A 14,718-nucleotide genomic window follows, 5' to 3' on the forward strand; every position below is an offset into this window, starting at 1 on the left:
GTATGAGTATCGATTCAAACCAAGATCCACATACATTGCTGTAGTTTTTGCTGTGAATCTGAGGGATTGGGTGGAGTTCGTTGTCTCATATCACTGACTAGCTCCTTCTTCCGTTCCCATTGATGTTCTGCCTCAGCTTCCATTCCCATTATGGACCACCCCAACAGATTTTAACGCAACTACAAATATTGCAGTTAATCACCACCTAAACTTAACGCCTGGACTATACGTGGATCAGCTTTACTTCCCTCGCGGAACTCCTCGAGAGTGAGGCGGTCGTCATGGTTCTTGTCCATCTGATCGAAGATCTTGTCCACCCGCTTTTGCGGCGTATTCTCATCCTCTGTCTGCGGCTGCTGGCCCTGCAATCGAGTGATTAATGTCTATGTATTCCCTTTTCAAAGAGACGGCTGAAAGAGAAAGCAACTTACGACCATCTGGTAGATGGCATCCACAATGTTGTACATTTCCTCGCGTGTTATGTAACCGTCGTTGTCCACATCATACAAACGGAAGGCCCCTGGTAAGAGGTGGATTATCATTATGACAGAGTGAGTAAGGTTTGAATACAATCAATACTTACAATGCAGCTTCTCATCCAAATTTCCCCTAGATGTTATCGACAAGGCCCGTATGAACTCCTCGAACTCGATGGCCCCATCCTGAATATAAATAAAAATAAGAATTAAGCCATTGTATTATAATTATACACAGAATAATAGAATGACTATGAAACTCTTACGAGGTTCGTACTTTCCAGTACTTAAATGCTCTTGTCTTGATTAAAATGCTTACGTTATTCTCATCGAAGACTCGGAATACCAAAGAAGCAAATTTGCTGGGGTCTCCATCTGGGAAAAATTGCTTATAGATTTTGATAAAGCCCTGAGGAAAAAAAGAAAACAGATAAAAAATAGAGAGAGAGAGAAAAAAAACACAAGTACTTGTTAGAAAAGTTAATAATTTTCTGCTGACCCTATGCACAACTTCAGTCGACTGGGTTTCGTTACGAAGTCAGAGGAGTAAGACACATAAAATAGCATTAGAGTAAATATGTTGAAATTTTCTAGCTAAGTGAAAATAACGACTCGTGTGGGTGACTGGTGGATGGTGGAATGGATGGTACGAGTAAGTGTAAGCTAAGTAAACTGAAATATATGAATATGTATGTATGTATGTACAGTATGAAAAGCTGGCTAGGAATGGTAAGTCTGGAGCACAGAAAAAAGACGACTTCAAATTGTCCAACCAAATAAAATTGTACACCGCTGTCGCATTAATTTGTTCGCTCGGTCCATGCGAAAGTTCCCCAGATTCGGTCCTTAAAAAGCCGCAGATAGTGAAAGATCAAACGGGTGGGTGTGCAGTGTAGTGTTTACGCTCCTATAAAATGTTGTTTATCAAGGCTGATTGTTTTGCGATAAGTAACTTAGCTGGATTGATGCTCGTTTATAAGTTTACTCGAATTACGGTTTGTTTTGAGTGCCATGACAACGATGAGGATGATGATGTTGAAAATGAACTATGATGTCGGATGGATGGTAAAACGTTTGGGTACTCACTTGTTCGGTCAGCAAACCATTTGGACAGTCTTTCAAAAAACCTTTGTGCCTATCGTTGGTGTTAGAGGTCAGAGATCGGGATAGCGAATAGCATAGCACATAGAGGTCACAGAACAGATAGCCGAAAAAAGAAAAGGCAGAACCAGCAACCAGGAGGAGAGAGAAAAACAAATTAGCACCAGAGAGCGATAGAGAATGGTAGAAAGACAGAAATATAAGTGAACCGACCAAGAAATATAGAACAAAATCATATTTAAACAAATAGTTTTGGAGCTCATAAAACATGAAAGAGAAATATTCACAAACGAAAACGTTTTTCCCAGACAGTTAACAACGTGAAGAAAAAGAAAATCTGAAAGTCTGAAGTGCTTTCCTCATAGAATTCAATTAAAATTCAATTAAAATTTCCGTTTGTGAACAAGATCGTCTGCTTAAATTAAAATAACTTCAATCGATAAACAATTATTTGTTCGTGTAGCTTACCATTGTCGAATTTCCTTTTCGGTGACTGCAATAAAGAGAGAAATTCAGGATTAGTTAAGCGAGAGCTCAACCAATGCGGGAGAGTCTTCGCGAACACCTTCCCCTATTTCTGATATTTATGAGTAAAGTGCAATTGAAATTTGTATCCCAGCTACAGAGGTGTGATACGAGAAGCGAAATTATAAACGGATCCATTCCCCTGTCGCCAGCCAGCGAGTCATTCAACCAGGATTATAGTCTACTTTGAAGCGCATGCGGCACTCTCCTGGTTGAGATGAGATAGTGAAACGGACAAAGTGAAAAGCACTTTCAAAATTAAAAAGAAAAACGACATACAGAGGTGATAGAGACGTTCTTAATGATCTACTCCAGGCAGTGAAACACGTTAACCCCTGCAAAAACTCTTGGTCATACACTGCGAGCAACTGTATCTTTGAGATTAGAGATCAAGCAATTGGTCAGAAATATTACATCTTCTTTTCTGCATCTAAAATCATTTCGCGCAGTGTGTCTTCTCTCACGCAATTGAAATTTGCACGGTCTCGGCCTAGCCGCAGCCAGTATCCGAATAACCAGGCATAGCCAGTGAGACCCACGACCCTCCCATTTGACACCGCACCACAAAAAAACCTTTTTACAAGTCTGCGCACGCCATCGCGTTCCAGGGGTAAGTGAGCTCCAAGGAGCGTTATCCTACCCAACAGCGACTGCGGCAAGATGAATAATACATGTGTAGTGGGGTCCTTTCTGGCAGCACCCCCTGCAAGTCCTTCACCGCCTTTACTCTGCCGTGCATGAGTATATTTGTACAGCGACGGCAGCTGTCAAGCAAATTAGTTCGCACTGATACCTAAAGTCCCTTCTCCATCTGCCAGCAGCTCCTTTTCTCTGGGTCGAAGCTTTCGACATCCTTGCCGCTGCATCGATCCTTTTTGCGTATATGCATAGCGGTATGACATGGTTATAATCATTGGCTATCGATGATGACGAACCTCACAAAATACCTTTTTGCAGGGATGTAATTATGTCGATTTTTTTATGCACATTTTTATGTGCATTTCTGCACTTACTTGCTCTTCAGTTCCTGGGATGCCTTGTCTCCCATCCCAGCGCCCACCTTAAGCCAAAGTTTCTTTAGGGCGCGTACCGTTATTTAATTTTTTTGGGCTACCCAGAGCGGGCGGAGCTGAGCAGAGGGCTCCTTAAAATGAAGGCCACAAAGCCTTTGGTATTTTTTTCATTTTATTTTAAACTCATTTAATTTCATCTTTGGCACATGCATACAGATATGCATACAGACCTAAGGAATAGAGAGTGATTGTATGTATCTCCTTTGCTATTATTTCCGTAATAACTCTTGCATACTTAGATACTGTCTGTTTCAAGTTAACATAAGAAACTAATTCTTGAATGAAAATTTTTTATGTTATCATTGTCAATAACTAACTCAGCACATGAGAGCCTCGCTCTTCGTCAGTGCTCAGGCACTAAGAAACCTAATACAAAGTTATAGAATTGGTAGTTCTAGTTTGCCTAGTACTCAAAAGAACGCATCGACTTTTCTTTGGCAAATTTAAACCACATATGTACATATGTATGTACATGTTTACGTATACATACGCACATTCGCTGTGCACAAGAGGGTAAATTTATGGCAAGGACTTGCCGCTGGGTGTAGCTGTGGCCACATGCTAATTAATGAATGGGACCTGGAAAAAGGGCCAAAACGATCTTTAAATTAGCTGCATGCGGGCTACGCACACAGAGAGAGGGAAAGCGCTGCAGCAGGTGGGGCAAGACTAGGGCCACGGGGAGTGTGAGCCTTGAACCGAAACCCACAGCCGAAACCCACCCGAGCCATAGGGGCAAACGTAAGCTCTTCCAACTCGTTGACTTAACCATGCGTTCGCATGTCGCCATGAGGCAGAAAAAAACCTGATGCCAACTCCACAGCCAGTCAGTAAAAATGAGCAGTGAACAGTGAAGTCAGGAGTGGTAGATGAGAGAGGAAGATATTTTCAGCAATAGAAGAATTGATCAGCTTACGGCAGTTACTCTCTCTCTATCTCTCTTACTCACCTCTCTATTCTCTACTCATTCCGAAATGCATTCGAAGTCATTGAGCTTTTTTCAGTTCAGTTGCGCTCCTCCACCTAGTCATTTACCGCTTCTTTTTCCTTAGGCACCTCTCCGCAGACTCTTTGCCTTTGCCTTTCCGCAGGCAGAGAAGAAGAGCGAAGAGCGCTCTCTCTCTCCTAGTCATTTACTGTTCCTTTTGACTTCGCACTCCTATTTGAGTCATCTCTCTGCAGGCCAAGAAGAAGAGCGAAGAAGATTGAGCAGAGAAGAGCGAAATTTAGGCGACGCAATTCTGAGCCGCATTCTCCCATTTACATATAATTCAATCGCTGGTCATTGCAAGTCAGCGCCCGAGTTTTGGGTCGGTAAAAAGCGGTAAAGTGGAAAAATATATGGGACAAAATTGTCACGAAGTTTATTCAATCCCCGATTTGTGTGCAAATTACCTACTTATCTAGTCCGACAACGCAACTTGTGTTTGATATTGAGCTACCCTGGGAATTTTATATATGTATATGTACCTCTCACGTTAAAAGCTACAAGAAATGAGTGCAGGTGCTGATTGAATGATTTAGTGGATGAATCAAAGTAGGAAATAGGCGGTACTCACAGTATGTGTCCGTTGTCAGGCGATCGATGGTGTCCTGCTTCAATTTCGAGTTCTTCTTGCCCATCTTACAGTTGCTTCCAGCTGATAATCTTTTTTTGGCCTGCTACACTCTTGTTAAGCTCCTGCGTCTGGCTAAGTTTCAGACTCGAGACGACTGTGGTAGCTTTGACAGGTGATTGGAAGCACGTGTCTTATCCTGATTGGGCCTCAGTTCGATCTGCAAAGAAAAGTGGCAGCAGATTTAAGATTGTCATCATGCCCATCATCGCCATCGTCAGTGGCCCAAACGAGTCACTGCGCTGGACTGGACATTTTCAAGGCGAAACGATTTTTATCGTGCTGCATCCACACCAGAGGCTATGCGCTGCACCAGCAGCATCACCACCTGCCATGGTCAGAGGCACCTTCACCCTAGGGCCTCCTACCCATGATAAATAGCGAAAGGTACTTTGATATTTAAGCACGGCGATGGCGAGTTTTGTTCTATAGTTACACAACCATCCATGCAGCCTTCCACCCCACGCATTCAACATCACCGAAAACAAGGCAAAGAACAACGACAACGAAGGCACAGGCAAAAACAACAGCAAAAACAGCAGCAGCCCAGGTACTAGGCACAATAGACTAGAGAACCGTGCTCTGAGCTCCCTAGCTGAGAGGAGGGAGTCCATCCATCAACTCAACCCATTCACGGATCAGGTGGGACGGCTCCTTTAATGAAGAATCCTTGAGTGTATTTGGTATTCGTCTTGAACGGGGGGGCTACGTGTTTGTTCTACCTTTTGTGGTGGCGCAACGACAGAGATGACGACAATGCCAGCAACGCTGTCTACAAGTTTCTTCTATATACATACATATAAATAAGTATGTATGGTGGTGTGTGTGTATGTACTTGCGTAATTAAAATTTTAATAATTTCGCAGGCAAGTTTTTGCCAGCTTTCCTTCTCCTGCACCTGCCTCCTGCGAAGGAGGGGAAGAAAAACTTTTGTAATTCCTTGTTGCCACTTGACAAGGAAATTGCGTGAGACTTTAATTGACTTTGGATTGCCGATGACAGACGGAGGCAGAGATTCCCCCAACGTGTAGGGCAATAATCCTAATTTATGGTCACATAAAGTGTCCCAGCAGTCATTCGACTCCACGGCATGGCCGCGCAGAAAACGAACAATTTGACAAAAACTTTCATAACGCAATCGTAAAGAAGCTGTCCTGCCTCGGGCCTGGCCATCACACTATCTGCCATGTTTGCCGTTTTACGAGTTGCGGGCAAATGGAAGCCCAGGCCCGGGCGGAAGCTGGAAAGGACATGACACAGATGGCGCAACATTTGATCAAATATCGCCAGTACCAACTAAAGCTCTATCTTTAATACACATATGGACTGGTACAACAACGACATAGACACGAAAAGGTACAGAGACAGGGAAACGAAGCTGTCGGGACGACAACAAGTCTCGATGGCTGTGCCCAAAGTTGACTACAGTGGAGGGAGAATGCAACAGTCCGAAGCAAATCCAACTTCAAACTACACAAATCAGTGAAAATATCAAGATGCAAGAGCTATTCGGAAGGGTAGGACCAGAATCAGAAATAGGCAAAAAAAGGAATAAGTATTAAGAAGTTTTGGACAGAATATAAGGCTGTGGCACTAGCATATAATGGGTCCATGAGCCTACTCATTTAATAAAGTGAAAATTGCTACGCCAGATAATCAATTTGAAAGATATTTTTTGGCAGCCATTGAACGCCACTAGCCTCACATGAAGCCTCGGACCGGACGAGGCAATCGCATCAAAAATGGCCTGCAAAAATGCAGGGGAGATGATGCCGACCCTGAATGGTGGACAGGGATGAGGGACTGTGGGCTTGCAGGATGACAGGCCAGGTTGCCGGTGATGCAACTGCTAACGAGCAGAGCTCTGAGTCCAGACCATCGCCCTGACCTTTTCCTGTCCATTCACCACGTCCACATTCTTGCCACATTCATGTCCCAGTCCCTGCATCCCTGAAGTTGTCGGAAGTTGTTTGTACCAACGGCTTAGGGCGCCTGTCTGTTTCCAATTCCGTGTTTCTGTCAGAATCGGAAATTGCAAAGAAAGAAAATTGAACATACTGTAAGGCGCCTCAGTGCTCAGTTCTGGTCACAGTGTTAGTCATGGCTCAGACTTCGGCTCGAAACTCTTTTAATTCAGACTCAGAGTAAGCACCTCATATGCCCATGGTAATAGTTCGTGGGTACGGGAAATTCTCATGAGTTATTTCCAAATTTCCCAAAGACGCTCGCTATCATTAAGTCTTTTCTTTACAGAGAATCCTTTTCACTCTTCCACTTTTTAATAGAATTTGTAAGCAAGCAACCAGCTAGCAGCAACCACCCAGGACAGTGACTCCGTAGGGGTAGTCTACATGGATCTTTGGAGAGTTGTTCTCTCCGGTTAATAAATTCTTTTTGTGAATTATGCAAATAAAAGAAACAAAAGCAAGCAGTGCTTGAAATTAGTACTCAAATATCCTCTTTGGGGGTCGAATGAACGATAGAGGAACACCCACGAGCACACACATACATACATACATACATACACATTCATTTGTACGTGGCAAGCGGCAAAGGAGAAATCTGACATGTGAGCGAAATTTACATAACCTCTTTCATTTTGATTTGATTATTTTCATTCAATTTATTAAGCCAGGTGAACGGCTGAGCAGGATGCAACTACAACAAGAAGGTGGAGACGCAACAAGATATGGGGAGTTGATGGAGGTGGGACTATCCGAAGCAGGGATGCAGCAAAAGGAAAATCATAGAAAAAAAACCGCGAGTGGAATAAAGCAAATCGTGGACGTCGCACAGTGGGATGGTTGGCCATTTCAGCTTGCTAAATTCGAAACAGATTTTAAATTGAATGCAATGTCTAAAAGCTTTAGTTGAACTTCCTATCCAGGTAAAATTATCATTTATAATTGAAAAACTTAAAACGGTTAATTTATATCTCTGGTCATAGATATAAAGATTTCCCATTAGGGTAGGTACTTAGAGAGGTAGTTAAGTGGAGCAGCTCACAACATTAGGAGAAAGAATTAGTGGAAAAGGTAAGGACTAGCTGGCATAAAAGAGAAGAATCGATTTGCCGCGACAGAAACTGATCATCAGAATCTGAAGCAGAAAAAAGTGTTGGCAAGGGGGAACAGAGATGAGAAATAATCAGCTAAATCCAAACCCAACAAAATCTGTAGAAAGAAGAGAAGAGAAAGAGTGTATGATAGGGGTAACAGGTAAGAAAAACAGCCTCACCAAAAAAAAGCATAAATTCAGTATTTTATCACCTACGCGGTGAAAGGTGGAATGGAAACTGCATAAATATAAAACATAAGCATACGACTATACATATATACATATGTATGTACAAACATATGTACATACATGCATATATGCATATGTAAGTACGATTATCTGCATGTACATAGAAACTGAATGCTGGTTATTACAGTGCCGCGGCACACGGGTCGTCTCCCAAGGATTCTGTTGGTCTAATAATATTTGAGTGGTGTAAAGTATATCTGAGTGCATAAGTGTGTTTCCATGTATGCATATTTCGTTTACTTGTGTGTGTGTGTGTTGCTGTGTGAGTACATAGCTCTCAGCAGTTTATGGGCTGCCTGGACCTTCTACCAGTCAGCGTCCAACATTTAACCAACACGCACACACACACAATGTTCGCTCCTTCCCAATTCCAATCAACTCTTATTTTTTTTAGAGGTAATCTTAATATTATTATGGGTCTTTGCACCTTATCAACATTTTTCCTTCGGTTACTGGAAACCTTCTTTTTTTTAATATTTGCTAATTAAGTTTTCAGTTGCCTGACTTGATTCCTTGTTAGCTCTTGGGTTCGAGTGCGTTGTTAAATGAGTGTGTATGTGGTTTTATCATGGAATGGAAACACAGTTGATGCGTCTCTTTTGACAGAACATCAAGCGATGATGTTGCCGATTTTTTCAGCATGCACTTTTTTTACCTCACACCAAAACAAAAGACGGAACTCCGGGCTCAGGACTCGGTCGGGCTCGGCTTCCTGTTCCGTTTAACGTTTCGTTCCGGACGTCACACGGTCTGAAAATCAACTGAATTGCTTCGGAGCGCAAGCAACAGTAGGTCGAATGTCCTTGCTGATATGATGCCGACGAGGACGAAGTTTAATCGAGAGACGCGAGTTTGGAGAGTCCTAAGTTCACAGCCGTCGTGGCTCCTCTGGGCTTTCGCATGGCCGGTGAGCTTATTCCTTCCTGCCGGAGCGAGCTTTCTGCAGGAGGCAATCATCATCGCAGGAGTCCCAGGGCGGAATGCCGTTTTTTGAAACAGAATGGTAGACCAGTGACTAAGCCAACACAGATATAGTTTGAGTAGTGGAAACATATGAATTTGTAGATTCATTTATGGCATAATGTCGCACAATTCCCTAGATTCATGGCTCAATCCCCAGCAAGCCTGGTCACCTTGGACATTGCCACTGTCTGAGCTTTCTGAGCGCTAAATAGTTGCGGTAGTTGGCAACTGGCAAATGAAAATAAATAATAAATAAGTGCTTTCCCTTTTCTGCGGTTGCAGCGATCCAGGGACGACCCGTGGCGATTCTCTGACCGTTGGATTTCTTCACCCGTTTTACCTAGCCTTTGACCATTCTCTGACTGAGCCAGAACCAACGTGCAAGCCAGAGCGAGAGTCGGACTCAAAGCCAGACATTTGGCAGCATTTGAAAACATTTAATAAGGGGACAGACATTCTTGAACTCTAATTCAATTGGACCCTTTTTTCCCTCTTTGTGTGGGCAACATTTTTAAATTTTTTAATGCAATTTATTAATTTGTTTGCTCTTGTTTTACGAGCACCTGTGCAGGCGCACTCTCTCCGAGTGGGGGTGTCCGCATTCATACGTGGTGGCCGCACAGCATTGGGCGTGCTCGTCCGTGCGTGAGCCTAACAAGAAAAGGCAATGGCCTTACAATATCCAGTACAGAGCTATAGAAATACACGGCACACGGACTCGGAACGCAAGCAACTCGACATTACGGGCATAAGCTCTGACGCCAACCCCAGCCGCCCCCTCAGAAACTCTCTCCTTTTTTTCACTCACAAAATTTGCATCTCTCTCTCTCTCTTGTTCCTGGGTTTGCTTACTCACCACAAAAGCTCTTCGCTGCGCCAGAAAAGCTCTCGGCCTTGGAGCTTGCGGCGGTTGTCACAGTTGCGAAGTTTTTGGCGCCAGTATCGAGAGGCCACGGAAAAACAGTCAACAACACAATTAATAGCAACACACAAATACCATAGACTATATTATACCTCTTAGTTAAACTTCGAAAAGAATCGAAATAGGTGGAAATATGTACAAACATTAATCGTGGGTCTAATCTAAATGTTTATTTTATATATTTTTTTAAGGCTATCCACGTCTGCACAAATATAATACATATCCCATTATGCTCGACGAGTACCAGGTGTATGAAACACAATGAAGTGGAAAATTCTCATCTAATCTAATGGCATGAAATCAGTGTTGCTCGCCGCCCCTCGCCACGTGACCACCTGCGCGACAGAGCACTGTATCCGCTGATTCTTGATTATCAGCGCATCAGCCATCAAAACAATTTATGCAATGGTTGCAGGGGGGCCTCCCTCGCTGAGATAGCGCAATCTTCACTTTGATCCGTGTTCTTCTTCAACTTTTTTGCATCTCTCCAGTTCCAGCTCCGAGTCTGGCTCTGGCTTTGGTCGCTTTGGATCTCTCGAGCGTTTAAATGCCTTAAGGCTATTCTTAATTAGTGCACCGACCTTGTCTTAATTAGTGCGCACACTGCACGTGGGTGAGCCTTGCAAAGGGATAAAGGAGGTATCCCCGGACTAGCCAAAGAGGCTTCCCCTAGCCGAAAAAATGATGCGTTGAGTTTAAGCCTAAGGAGGAATGCAACCTCAATCGCATGGGGGATGGAGTGCGGTGGGCTGCATGCAGGCTAGAGACGTCAAATGGGTGCTTGGTACTTGCCACACAAGCCAGCAAAAGCTGATAATTATTTTAGTAATGGTAAGGCAGTTTTTTAGGGACAGAGGTGGGCTGTTAAGGGATTTTCTTAAAGTAGCTAATGAGCCAAAGTGCAGACTGAAGACACCCATTCAATGGTCAATCAAAGTTTCCGCAATGAAAATTACCGTAGAACAAATACCTCTGTTAAATATCTGAGAGGAGGACAAGACAGGGGCCAGCGACATTTGAGGGTCGCTGGAAGATAACAAACTCATATTTCCATTAACAAAGAGGGAGAGAAGTGCAAAATTCTGGCATCGAAATTATGAACACTTTCTTGGGGAATTCCTCGAGAAAACTTGATACAGAAATAATAAGCGAGAGTGAAGGGGGCAAAAGAAGTCACTCGGGAGCTAGATTCCATTCTTCCTCGGTTATGGCGAATCAATCGCCGAATAAACGCCTCATGGGCCATCTCCGAATAGGAGATTGGCCATGAAGGGACGTAAGACGAAAGTTTAGGAAGGCTCTGAAGCGACATAATTATTGAAAAATGCTTGCGATATGAAAATTAATAGACACTTTTCGAAAGTTTCAATGACGAAACAAGCAAACGCTCCTCCCCCTGCCGGGGGGTTGGAAAGAATTGAAGTGCCCTGAGAACGGCTGCTTGACTGGGCCATCCACTGCAAACCCCCCCTGCTACCTTCAAATCCCAGTTTTCAGTCCAGGGGCGACAGCGACCAGACACTTTACTGAATGCCGGCGCCAGCATTTCAGATACAAACAAAGAAAAACACTGAGACAGAGACACCCGTGTGCAAACGCAGAACGGGCAAGAGAAAAGAGATTGGGACGGAGAGAGAAGAAGAGAAAGAGAGGGAGAAGGAGAGGGAGAAGAATGAAGTGAGAGCATAAAGAATCAAGTGACAAACAACTAAGCAGAGTACAGCGTCCGCAGCATTTTGCTTGATTTTCGAACAGAGCCACGGATAGAGAGAGAGAATCAGTGAGTGAGTATTTTTACTGTGGTACTATATTGGTATTACTTGGTATTAGCGTGAAGAAAGAAACAAGAGCAGAGAAAGTGGAACGAGAGGAAAGGGCAGAGTAATGAAAAAGGAGTGCGACGAAAGGCCTCTCCTTGGCGACGTTCAGACCCAACGTAGGCCTAACAAAAAGTTGAGGAAAAGTTTTCAGCAGATTTTGTCAAGTATTCAAAACTCTCTCCAACTCTAATAGATGACGAGGGTTAGAATATACTCTAGAAACTATCCGAGAAATCTATTTATATTCAAACAGAACAGAAAAAGCCAGACAGCAGAGTTGGGAAGCAGGAGAAGTAAAGTAAAGTTAGTTAATGTTCATTTTATGCGCCATAAAATCAGTGGTAGGACCCCTAAAATTGAGCAGTGCCAAGAACCCAAAAGGCCCAAATTGGCCACCACAGAAAACAAATTTCAGCTCGAGTAAAATAAAAATAAATATCACAAGAAAAATGTCTGCTGCGAGAAAAAAAAACATGAAAGTCAAATTGTAAACTACAAGAACAGTTTATGGATTCGTGTTGATGGAACGGATATGCCCAAATATAATCTACGAATACCAGGCACAATCAATGGCGTTCCACTAAATGCAACACTTTGGTCACCTTTCAACTATCACAGAAGTCCGGACCCCATAGGAACGTGTATTTGTGCGCTTCTGCGGTCGATGCCACTTTCATTTTCATTATCATTGTCTTGGTCTTGGTCTTGGTCCACGTCACAGCATGTTTGGAAAATCGTTGGCGATAAAGCCAACTACATAATGTCTCTGTAGCCATGATTGGAGTTTGGTCGGAGCAGGGGTCGGGGACACATAAAAATGCTAAGCCAGCGCTATGCTGGCGTCTCAGCGACGCACACACAAATAACATTTGCTAGCCCCCTGATCCCTATCCACCAACAGCAAACCACCCCGCAATGTAATTATTCCACTCCATATGTGGGCCTCGGGATAATGCGCGTTATCCTGATTGCCTGCTTTGATATTGGGTCATGTTTGCAGGCCGCAAACAAGCCGCTTCAAGCAGCTCCGCTCTCTATTCCTCACCACCCGACGAACAACGCATCTTAACGCCCTCCGAGGCGGTATGAGAGCTAAGAGGAGTAACTTGCAGAGATGCTCCCAACTAAAACCATATAATGGTAAGATGGGTAACGTCCAAGCGTTTTTTGGAATTTTACGAAAGAAGAGGAGAAGTCCCTACCACGCTGTTTTTGGAGATTCATCGCTAAGTTGTCCTTGCATTGGTTGCTCTGAGCCTATCTGCGCTGAGCGTTCTTTGCCTTCTGATTCGTCCTGCTTGCCTTTGTGCTTAATGCCCAGCATACATTTTTTTGGGGACACACAGCACTGGGACCGTCCCAACAGAATCAGAATCCGAATCAGATTCAGTTCTTTCTCTCTCGCTGCGGCTAATTGGTTCCAAACTCACTACTCAAATGATTACGGCCAAAGGCAGCAGAATGGTTGAAACAGAATGGGTGCCGCTATGGGGGCAACTAGCTAAACAACAATTTTAATTGCGACCAGGCAAAGTCATCGTTCCCCCTCCCCCTCCCCATCCCCCGCCCACCGCGCTACATCTGGGGTGAGTCTCGGGGCCAAAAGGCAAATGAGCGAACGCTCCAAGAAATATGAACGAGGTCAATGATTGTTTACACTACCCTCGAATACTGTTTACTTCAAGCCAGGCCATGACTGTTGGGATGAGGGGGGGATGAAGGGCGCGGCGCGGCGGGTTATAATGGGGGTGGTGGTACGTTGGTTCGTTGTTGGCACAGTGGCAAACAGTTAGCAGACACCTGGATGGAAATGCCTCTTGGCGGGCGCTGAACGAGCAGCAGCACATTGCACATTGTCAAAATATTCTCCCAAAAATCGGCTAACGGACCACTACATTGGGATTACATATAATTGTCGTCTCCCACTGCAGTACCAGCTGCACATGGCGTTGATTTTCCGCCAAAATGTTGTCAATGGATCCACTGTAGGAATGGTCGCGCATGCCGCTCGCCCATTATGCCCCTAGGCTCCATTGCGAGCGAGTGTGTGTTAAGCATGTCTATGTACTTAGGCACACACACACACGCACACACACGGAGAGTGAAAAAAGAGTAAGAGACTGAGAGAGAGAGAGAGAGAGAGAGAGTGCCTCATTTACGCGCCACGTCACGTGGCCTGTTTCCACTGAGAATAAAAATGGCAAGTAAAATGGAAATGAAAAGAAAGGTGGAGAGTGGAGAGTGGAGAGTAGAAAGTGGGAGACTAAAGGATTCGGAGAGATTCACATAGAGATCCTATGGACTGATCAAACAACCTTCAGTCTTCCTCCTTTTCTAACATAAATTCGACACAAGCATTGAAAACATTCACATCTAAATGCTCTCTCCAATAAACTATTTTTTCCGAACCAGCACAGGCGTCCCTCGGGTGGGAGTGCTGGGCTTGCAACTGCTCTTCAGGCATCGCTGGCACCTTTTATTTCACATCGCCATGAATGAGTTTATAATTAAATTGCAATCTGCGCAACCATAGAAGCATAAACTGTTCACCTTTCAAAGGGGCGGATTGCTCCGTAGTTATCATTGTTACCGATCAAAGGTTGGGGGAAGTGGTGCATCCATCCATACATACCTGATGAGCATTTGTGTGGTTTAGAGGTGCGGATGCCCAAATTAAATCAAAACTCTGCTCGTACTCTGCCGGAGCCCATTCGCTTTGAGGAAACTTAAATTCGAGTGATTCACGAGAACAAAACGCCCGAGTATTTTTTGTTGTTAAATTAAAAATTTGAGATTCGCACAAAAAAAAAACGACAAATATTTAAAGGGAAACACAAATGAATTGTAAGAGCCAAAAACAAATCGCGTCGCGTATTGTTGCGTTTTGGGGCTGAGGAGAACATGCAACTTGTGCGA

The 14,718-nt window shown here is 43.9% G+C and overlaps 1 protein-coding gene across 1 annotated transcript; it reads right to left on the reverse strand.

Moving 5' to 3' along the window:
* Positions 1-14,718, reverse strand: LOC117895051 (frequenin-1). Its single transcript, XM_034802433.1, has 8 exons — positions 14,435-14,718; positions 4,735-4,951; positions 2,046-2,070; positions 1,563-1,611; positions 796-885; positions 584-662; positions 432-520; positions 1-362 (listed from the first exon to the last, which is right to left on the reverse strand). Exons 2-8 carry the CDS (start codon positions 4,796-4,798, stop codon positions 195-197), a joined length of 564 nt encoding a protein of 187 aa, XP_034658324.1. The 5' UTR covers positions 4,799-4,951; positions 14,435-14,718; the 3' UTR covers positions 1-194.

This window comes from Drosophila subobscura, chromosome A, assembly GCF_008121235.1.
Source record: "Drosophila subobscura isolate 14011-0131.10 chromosome A, UCBerk_Dsub_1.0, whole genome shotgun sequence".
NCBI classification, from domain to species: Eukaryota; Metazoa; Arthropoda; class Insecta; order Diptera; family Drosophilidae; genus Drosophila; species Drosophila subobscura.